The 9,372-nt window shown below is 50.5% G+C and overlaps 1 protein-coding gene and 1 pseudogene across 1 annotated transcript in view; both read left to right on the plus strand.

Moving 5' to 3' along the window:
• Window positions 1-3,501, plus strand: part of Ube2u (ubiquitin conjugating enzyme E2 U (putative)) — a 50,532-nt gene extending 47,031 nt beyond the window's left edge. Inside the window, exon 13 of the mRNA XM_023718302.1 lies at window positions 3,259-3,501. Coding sequence (XP_023574070.1) covers window positions 3,259-3,446 — 188 coding nt within the window. The 3' untranslated portion in view covers window positions 3,447-3,501. The remainder of the gene's footprint in view (window positions 1-3,258) is intronic.
• Window positions 3,502-6,876: 3,375 nt separating this feature from the next.
• Window positions 6,877-7,275, plus strand: LOC101559833 (annotated as a pseudogene).
• The last annotated feature ends 2,097 nt before the right edge of the window (window positions 7,276-9,372 follow it).

Below are 9,372 nucleotides of genomic sequence, written 5' to 3' on the forward strand. Positions count from 1 at the left end.
GGGGCCTGAGTTCAATCCCCAGTTCCATCAAATTTTAAAAATAAATAAATAAAAAAAAATAAAAAAATAAATGGGACAGATTTGAAGATGGAGAAACAACTCCAGAACAGTCAGCCACCTCAGCTTTGACAAAGGTACCAAGCATGTCCACTGAAAGAAAGATAGCCTAACAAGTGGCGCTAGAAAAACTGGCTGGGCACATGCTGAAGAATAAAATTGGACCTGTACCTTTCACCATGCACAAAACTAAATTTGAAATGGATCAAAGATCTGACTAATAAAACAGAAACAATAAATCTTGCTGGAAGAGGCTGGGGAGTTAGCACAGCGCTCTAAGTGCCTTCCTGGCAAGCACAGGGACCCAGGTTCGAACCCCGCCAATACCACATACCGTGCCAACCCCGTAACCCTGGGTGCACCATGCCAGCCACCAAAACCAGGTGTGGTGGCACACACATGTAGTCCCGGAGCTGGAGAGGCTGAGACAGGAGGATCACTACGAGTCCAAGCTGCATAGGCAAGACCCTGCACCAAATCAGTCAGTCAATCAATCAGTCTTGCTGGAAGATGGGATAGGTAAAACTCTCAAAAACACTGGTGTGGGCAAAGATTTTATGAATAAAGGCCTGATTTCACAGGAACTATCACAAAGAATCGACAACTGGGATCTCATCATATTGAAAAGCTTTTGCACAACAAGAGAAACCACTGACAGAGTGAAGAGACACCACACGCGGGAAGAAGGATTTGCCAGCTGTTCCTCAGACAAAGGATTACTATCGAACGCATAAAGAACTCAAAGAAACAGACCTCCCAAGTTAAAGACCCCGTCTGAACATGGTCTTCTCAGAGGAAGAAGTACAAACAGCAATTAAATATATGAGAAAGGTCCAGCATCACCAGTCACTGGAGAGACGCAAACTAAACCAACGCTGAGATTCCATCTCACCCCAGAAACAATGACCACTATCATGAAGTCACCCAATAACAAATACTGTGACGGCTGCGGGGTGGGTGGCGCACGGGGGACCTCTCTACTACGGCGGGAGCGTAGACTGGGGCAGCTACTGTGGAAATCAGTGGGGGGACTGCTCAAAAAATTAGGACATTGAGAATAAAAGTTTGTACTAATATTGTTTAGACATCATGTCTGCATCTTGTTCTCTGAATAACTACTACGAAGACAACAATATGCAATGTATTAATTATTGTAACTGTCCTACTACCCTGTTTTGAAACTGTTTCATTGCTATTTTATCTTTTTTTTCTCATTAAAATGAATTTTAAAAAAATTAGGATCGGAGGTCCCATTTGATGACCCAGCTACTCTCCCGCTGGGTGTCTTCCCAGAAGAATTAGAAACATCGTCCCACACAGCTATGTCTACACCCATGTTCATAGCAGCACGGAGTGTCACAGCTAAATCCTGGAAACAACCTAATGCCCATCAACCAAGGGATGGATAAAAAGATGTGGCCTTTTTACATGATGGAGTAGTCCTCAGCCATAAAGAAGGATAAACTGCAGACTTTCATAGGTAGATGGATGCATTGAGACCACAGTCATAAGTGAGACACACCAAACTCCCATTATACTGTCTTGCTAGTGTGAGAAGCTGAAAGAGTAAGTAAGGGCCAAAATGTATAATATCTATTGTGAAATGAGAAGACATAGTTCAAAAGGAAAGAAAAACGGGGATGGGGAAAGAGGAAGAGAACGGAGGGAAAAGGAAATACATTAATTAAGATAGTTATACTACTGGTTTCTCAATTCATTGAAAAGAAACGCGTATGCTAATGTTGTTCAGACAATTAAATGCCTATATATTGTCCTCTGAGTAACTACCCTGAAGATAATGGGCCAGCGAGACAGCTCAGCAGACTAAGTGCCTGATTAGGCCAACACAGAGACGGGGGCTCTGTCCGTGGGACCACATGTTGGTCTGGGCATGGGAGCGCACGGCTGTAATCCCAGCGCTGGGGAGGCTGAGACAGGAGGATGACTATGAGTCTCAGCTGTGTAGTGCGACCCTGTACTAAATACATTAAAAATAGTAATAATATTTTTTTTAAAAAATAAAGATAATATGCAGTGTGTTAATTATTGTTACTCCCACTGGGAGGGACAGCCCGGCAGCTCAGATGCCTGCTTAGCAAGCACAAGGTCCTGAGCGCCATCCCCAGGGCAATATATAGATAGATATATGTATAGTTACTCCCCTATTATCTTACTTTGAAATTTTGTTTCATTCTTCTCTTTAAAATAAAATTTTAAAAATAAAATAAAATTTACAAACGGCTGATTAGAGGCGGCTTCCCAGGGCCCACGCTGAGAAGGCGAGGAGCACAGGCAGCAGAACACTGCTCCTGCCTGCCCCACTGACACCCAGTTGTCCCCACCAGTGCTGCTGTGTTTGCGATGCGTCTTTCCTTGCACAGCAGTGGGATTCTAGAACGAATATGAGTGAGCTAACAAAGGATAAAAAGAGGGAACAGGTAGAAAGGATGATTCGTAGCAAGTTTCTTTATCTTTTTTAATCTTTTATTGATTTATTTGGTACAGGGTGTCACTATGAAACTCGTACTCATAGTGATCCTCCTGTCTCAGCCTCCCCAGCACTGGGATTATAGGTGTGCACCACCATGCCTGGTAGGAGGCACCAGGGATTGAACCCTGGTCCTTGTGCTTGCCAGGCAGGTGCTGAGACCAAGAGCCATCCTCCCAGACCAAGTTTCATTATAAAACGTGAACTTAGAAAGTTTTAAAAGGTTTCCTGCTTTCAATGAGATTTCTCAGTTATGTTCTCCTTGTTAGATCAAAAGACCCAACACCTATAAGTTAAAGGAAAAGTCTGTTTTAGCCCAAGGTTTGTAGAGGTTTCCATCCATAATGGGCTGGCTCCCGGGCAGGAGAAACAGTCCTGGCAGGGTGGGCAGACAGAAGCAAGCCTCGCTTTCCCTTTTATTCCCTTCAGCCTGCAAGCCTGTTGGTTGGTGCCACTCATTCCCAGAGGGAGCCCCCCCCGCTGGACCGTCAAGCCAGTCCGTGGACTAAGGCAGCTACCACGCGCCCTTTCACGTCACATACCCTAAATCCAGCCGCCTCAGAAAGCCCCGCCTGTGAGCTCGGAGGCTTTGGGGCGACGTCCAGACAAAGCCGTGAGAAGGGCTTCCACGTCATTCTGGCAGTGCGGGACAGCGTTTGCTGCCCCTCCTGCAGCGTGCGCTGCATGTTCACTTTTCCTGTTTCCCACTGCAGAAGAGCTTCCACCTGGGTCACAACCGGAAGCAGGCCACAGCCCCGGGACCGGGGACCCGGAGGATGACTCGTCGGATGAGGACCTGGCGTACAACTACTACAAGCACAATTCCTGGGAAGACGAAGTAGACGACCTGGTCGCCTGGGCCGACGCTCTCGACACGGACGCCTTGGAGGACTGGGACTGACTCCAGGCCGCCTGCCGCAGCGCTCGGCGCAGCCTCCGTGGAGCCGCCCCCTGCACTGGCTAGTCTCACCCCGTCTGCAGGAGCAGAGCAGGGCGCAGAGAGCATAAATCAGCGAAGACGTTCCCGGCTCCAGAGTCTTTGTTTGGGGGGAAGCTAGCCAGGGGAGAGGGCCCTCTGGGCGGTGCAGCCGCAGGGCCGAGCCACAGCCACTGCTGCTAGGCAACTGGGTCTCAGTTTTTCGGGCAGGAAATGGGTCAGAAAGGAGTTGGGAGGAGCCCGCCAGGGAGCTCTGGAGGCTGCACAGAATCCCGGCAGCGGGAGCTCTTCGCCGTCTAGGCGGGGCTTTCTCCTTGGCTTGGGCCAGCCCCTCGCGCCTTGGCCTCTTTATTTTCTCCCTCTCTCTGCTGTGTTGCCTCAAGCTGTAGCTGCGCTTGTGCCTGCCACGGAAGACATGCACAGCCTTGCTTAGGGACGCGGGGAGCGAGAGCAGGCAGGCGGCAGCGCCACTCTGCGGTGGGAGCGCTAGGGGGGTGCTAAATGAGGAGGGACCCCAGTCGGGAGAAGGCAGGACCGGGAGCGGGACTCAGGGGGCGCTCGGCCTGGGCCAGGACAAAGGGAAGAGAGGCTAAGGACTGCGGGTCGGGAGGGTGGACAACTTCCCAGGGGACCCTAAGTGTGTTTTGGAGACGCCTTTCTCTTAGGGACGGGACTTCTTCCTTGTGGAGGACATGGATCAGCGGTCACCGCCACCCAGGAGACACTGTGGCGTGCCACTCCCAAGCTGTTACAACAACCCTGGTCCTTTCAGTGAGAGAGCAGCGAGGAGAGGGCACCTCGTGCACTGCCGGAAGGGGCCGAGGAGGACTCCTGGCCTCCACCAGGTCTGGACCACAGCCTGGGTTGCCCTCCTCTCTTGTCTTCGTGGGGACTTGAGGCTATATCCCATATTATTATCAGCCTTTAAAAATTTTTATTTCAATGTAATACAAGTAATTATGAAAAATATAAAGCACTTCTATGAAAAACTAAAACAAAATTTCATAACAAAATAGAGAACAGCAGTATGCTGTATGTCATGACCTTAAAAGAACAGCCAAATGGCACTGAGTACCAGTCAGACAGAAGAGTCTCAAGAAGAGACAAACAAGGGCACACGGCTTTCTTCTCAGTGAACAGAAGAGATGAGTGATGTAAGTGAAACAAAAGCGATGTGTCTTAGGGATTCTCTTCTATGAGAATCCCTATATATCAGAGAAACAGACGACATAAATCAGAAGGAGGAACAAGTTCAAACAATCCCCAGGCATCGGACCCTGCTGGCTGCTACCCGCTGCCCGCCGCACGACTTAGCAGCAACCCACACTGCGGCCTCCTTCGTCCATGCAGCGGCCCAGCGAGAGCTGCCTCAGCCTGGGAGACTTACAGAGCACTGTTAGATCGTTCTCAGACCACACTGGCAGCGGAGGACGCAGGTGAAAGACGCCCTCTGCTGATGACCGCAGGCCCCGAGGCCGGGGGTCTCTCGCTTTGAGTCCCACCAACCCATACAGGTAAATGCCACCTGGACAGACTCCTCCTGGAGCCACCATCTCTCCATCTTGGACAAAAGCTCCTGTTTCACTATCTTATAATCTGCAATTAAAAAATAAATTCGAACAGCTGGGGATATGGCTGAGCGAAACGGTCCCTGGTTACAAGTGTAAGGCCCTGAATTTGGCCACCTACACTGAAAAAAGAAATTATTATAACTTGAAAAATTTAGCAAATCAGTAGATCCTTTATTTTTATAAAGGAAGCATGTATTAAGCAGAACTCTTAGAGTTAACTCTGGTAGAAGATGCTAGGGGTTTTAACAAATGATTCTATGGAGGCATGGTGTGAATCAGAGAAAGTCTAGCCGTAGAATAAGTTGGGAAGAATTCACTTCTCTGCAATTCCTGGAAGGGTATTTGAAGAATTGCTATTGGTTTTTTCCTACATGTTTGGTAAAATTCACCAGTGTGACCATGTGACCCTGTTTTTCTTTTAATAGTATGGCATTTAATTACAACTTTAATTTTTAAAATGACTCAATGAATCCCAGCACTCAGGAGGCTGAGGCAGGAGGATGGTGGTGAGTTCGAGGCCAGCCTGAACTACATAGCAAGACCTTTCCCACAAAAGGCTATATGCTAATTAGCTGATCTGTTTCCTTCTTTTTTTTTTTTTTTTTTTTTCAGAACCTGTGATTGAACTCAGGCCTTTGCTCTTGCCAGGGAAGCACTTATTCCACTAAGCCATCTTCCCCGCCCCCTTGTTGTTTCCTTTTAATGACCCTTTAATGACTACTTATCCATTTTTTTTTTAACTAAGGTTTTTGTCTGTGTGTGTGTGTGTGTGTGTGGTGTGCAAGGTCTCACTACACAGCTCAGACTCATAATGATCCTCCTGATTTCTGCCTACCTAGTGCTGGGATTACAGGCATGTGCCACCACGCCCAGACTCCATCTCAGCTCAGTGTGCCTGGAGGCGGGGCCAGCACGGCACTCAGTGCCAGGGATTGAACCCTGGCACCTGCACTTACCTAAGCAAGTGCTTAGTCTGCTGAGCCATACCACAGTCCCTGCCATTTCATCTCGATAATCAAAACTCTAGTACATAGCTGTTGACAGTAGTCCCTTGGTAGCCTCTGACTGTCTGTTAAATCTGTAGTGATGTACTTGATGTCCTCTCTTTTTCCCCTGGTGGGTACGGCTAGAAGTCTGTTCGGTTTAGGGCTTCTGACAGAACTAGTTCTGTTTTGCTTACTTTCTCTGTTGTTTTCATTCTTTTGATTTCCACTGTAACCTTCATTCTTTCTTTTTTTTCTGCTTAGTTTGGGTTTGATTTACTCTTTCCCTACTGATTTCTTAAATTCAGTGCTGGAGTTACTGATTTGAGACTTTTCCTCTTTTCTACTACGGGCATTTATCACCAGGGTGAATATCCTTCATGTGAATGTCATAAATTCGCCAGTTTTTAAGCTCCAGGATGACATTCAAAACTCTTCGAATTCAGAGTGTTTCAGATTTTGTGTTTTCTGATTAGGAATGCTCAGCTGGTAAAATCTAAAACTGGACAAACTCCAGAATCCGAAACAATTCTGGCCTCAAGCACTTTGGATATGGGATACCAACCTGTACAAACTGCCCCCTCAATACTACTTTGTCAGTGTCCCAGCTACCTTTTATTTATAATGTTTCACTCAATTCAGAGCATCTCTACTCTCCCCACTCTTCTCTGACCCATGCATTATGTAGAAGATTTTGCTCCCCAATATCTGAAGACTCTCCAGCAAACTGCCTCCTTTGCTTTCCAAAGTGACCCCACATGGGAGATTTCCCAACACCTCGTAGCCGTTATTCATTTCCAGTATAATTATATTTTCTACTTAAAAATGTGCAAACAGCTTCTTTTGCAACTATGGCTAAGATTAAGGCTCGGGATCTTCGCGGCAAGAAGAAAGAAGAGTCGTTGAAACAGCTAGACGACCTGAAGGTGGAGCTGTCATAGCTGCGCATCACTAAAGTGACAGGCGGCGCGGCGTCCAAGCTCTCCAAGATCCGAGCTGTTTGCAAATCCATCGTCCGCATTCTCACTGTCATCAACCAGACCCAGAAAGAAAACCTCAGGAAATATTACAAGGGCAAGAAGTACAAGCCCTGGACCTGCGGCCAGAGAAGACGCGAGCCACGCGCCGCCAGCTCAATAAGCATGAGGAGAAGCTAAAGACCAAGAAGCAGCAGCGGAAGGAACGAATGTACCCTCTGTGCAAGTTTGCTGTCAAGGCTTGAGCGGCGTCACAATAAAACTCAAACTCTGGAAAAAAAAATGTGCAAACAGAAAAAAATACATAGCAAAAATAGACGAGGCCCAAGATCGATGTGCATTAGCTGATTGTGCTCTTAGCTTGAATAAGAAACGCCCGGCAGATTGGAAGAGCGCTTATGGTGCATCCGTGCTGGACTCTCAAGCTGCAAGCTGAAGAGGGAAGACCCCGCTGTGGCCATGGGGGCAGCACTGACTCACAGACAGGCTTGGAGCTGGGGTGGAGTAAAAGGGGAGAGGAAGAAGCCCCCGCTTCTGGTCCTTTGGAGGAGCTCCAGCCTCTGCCCCGGCCTTCGGACGTTGGTCTTCCAGCGCAGGCTCTCCAGCCTTCCACCGCAGACGCTCTGGTTTCGGGGCTCGCACTAGATCCTGCAGTGAGCTCCAGGTCCTCGACTGTCGCCTGGGTCCTCCGGCTCGCCAGAGTGAAGTCACCACCTTGCTTCCTGCCACGCGGACTCCACAGGCAGCCAAGTGAGCCTACCCTGTACATCTTAACATTGCACAGAGATTTGTATTAAATCGGTTCCTCCAGTGACCCCAGCTCTGATACAGGAAGTGTTTCCAAAACTTCCTGCCGAAACTTTCTGGCCCAGGCTGCAGGACAGAATGGGGGCCAGGACTCGCGGCCCTGGACAGGCAATTCCGGCTTTCGCTCGGGCTTCACATCCGGTCAAGAGTGAGATGATGGCCCAGTTCCTGCTGGGGGGACCCAAGAGCCCCACCAACAGTTAAGAGTGCTGACAGCAGCGCCCGCCCCTGGTAAGCACAGGATGCAGGAGCAGTTGATGAATACAAAAACAAACTTCACGTCCTGGGACTGACCCAAGGCAGCGAGGGAGACACTGCGGTGAGGATGGCCGGACAGAGCCCGTCCATCTGCAGCTGGCCTAGGGACCCGGCTGGCTCTGAGGACCGCAGTCAGGTAGGGGACGCTTGGATACACGATGCGACTGCCAGCTTTAGTTGAGGCAAACCACAAGGTGGGAGGAGCGGTGCCGCTGGGATGGGCGCGTCCTGAGGCCATGAGCCCCGTGGCCACCGGTCAGCGGCAAAGCTGGGCCCGGGGCGCATGGCCTGGCTTGCTGGCCTGGGTGAGCGCTGGGAGCAGGGAGGAGAGCTGACAGGGAGCTTCGCCTCCCCACGCTTCCCTGGTAAACGCTTCGCACGCGGCTGCTCCGCCTCGCGGGCTGCAGGTGGCGCCGTTAGCTGCGGAGTGTGCACGGCCAGGCGCTGTGCCCAGCTCTCCCGCCTGCGTGCGGCGGGGACAACTAGGGAAGACCCTGAGGGGCTGGTGGCGATCGGACACGGCTGGCTTATGGGACTCCTACCTGAGAGGGGCAGCCCGCAGCCCGCCTGCTCTGCCCCCTCCTTCCGTGGGCCCGGCGGCCCGGCCCGGGAGCAGAGAACGTGCCCGTGGGTGGGCGGGGTCGGGGGAGGCCTCCTGTGTCTGTGACTGCCCGGCCACTAGCCGAGGGGACACAGTCCCAGAGTGGAAGCCTTCTGCCCTCTTTCCCTCCTCTCCTGTGGATCTTCAACTATTCTGCAACAAGCAGAGGGGACAGAGACCCAGCTTTCAGTGCTTTTCCTCCCTCCTCCCTCTTTCTTCTCTTGCGCCTCCCCTTTCCTGCCCGCTTCACGCTCTCCTCTCTGCTGTCCATCTCTGATTATGTGGCGGTTAGCTGAGGGGATAAAGAGGTGCAAAATGTGATCTTCCTTTCTTTGTCCACTTCATCTGTGTTCAAGACAGAAAGACGGGCAGAAGAGGACGCCTGCCTGCCTGCCTGCCTGCCTGCCTTTTCTTTCTTCTCTTCTGAGACCTGGGGTTCAGAGTAAGCCGCTCTCACCCAAGAGTGAGATCTCTGACCTCACTGGAAGCAGCTCCGTGCCTGTAGGGAGTTGTTTCTGGCCAGTCCGACTCCCACATGGAAAACCTTAAGCTGTTTGATTTGGGGTTTTCATCACAAAAGGTGGGGAGCAGCCCAGGCTGGATGCCCCATCCTCCCGCCTCTTCCTCCACCTCCAAGTGCCCAAGCCCCCGCCGCCGGGACCCAAATCCAAAGCGACTGCCCTCACCTTGGGG

Source organism: Octodon degus, unplaced genomic scaffold (assembly GCF_000260255.1).
Source record: "Octodon degus isolate 3935 unplaced genomic scaffold, OctDeg1.0 scaffold00057, whole genome shotgun sequence".
Taxonomy (NCBI): Eukaryota; Metazoa; Chordata; class Mammalia; order Rodentia; family Octodontidae; genus Octodon; species Octodon degus.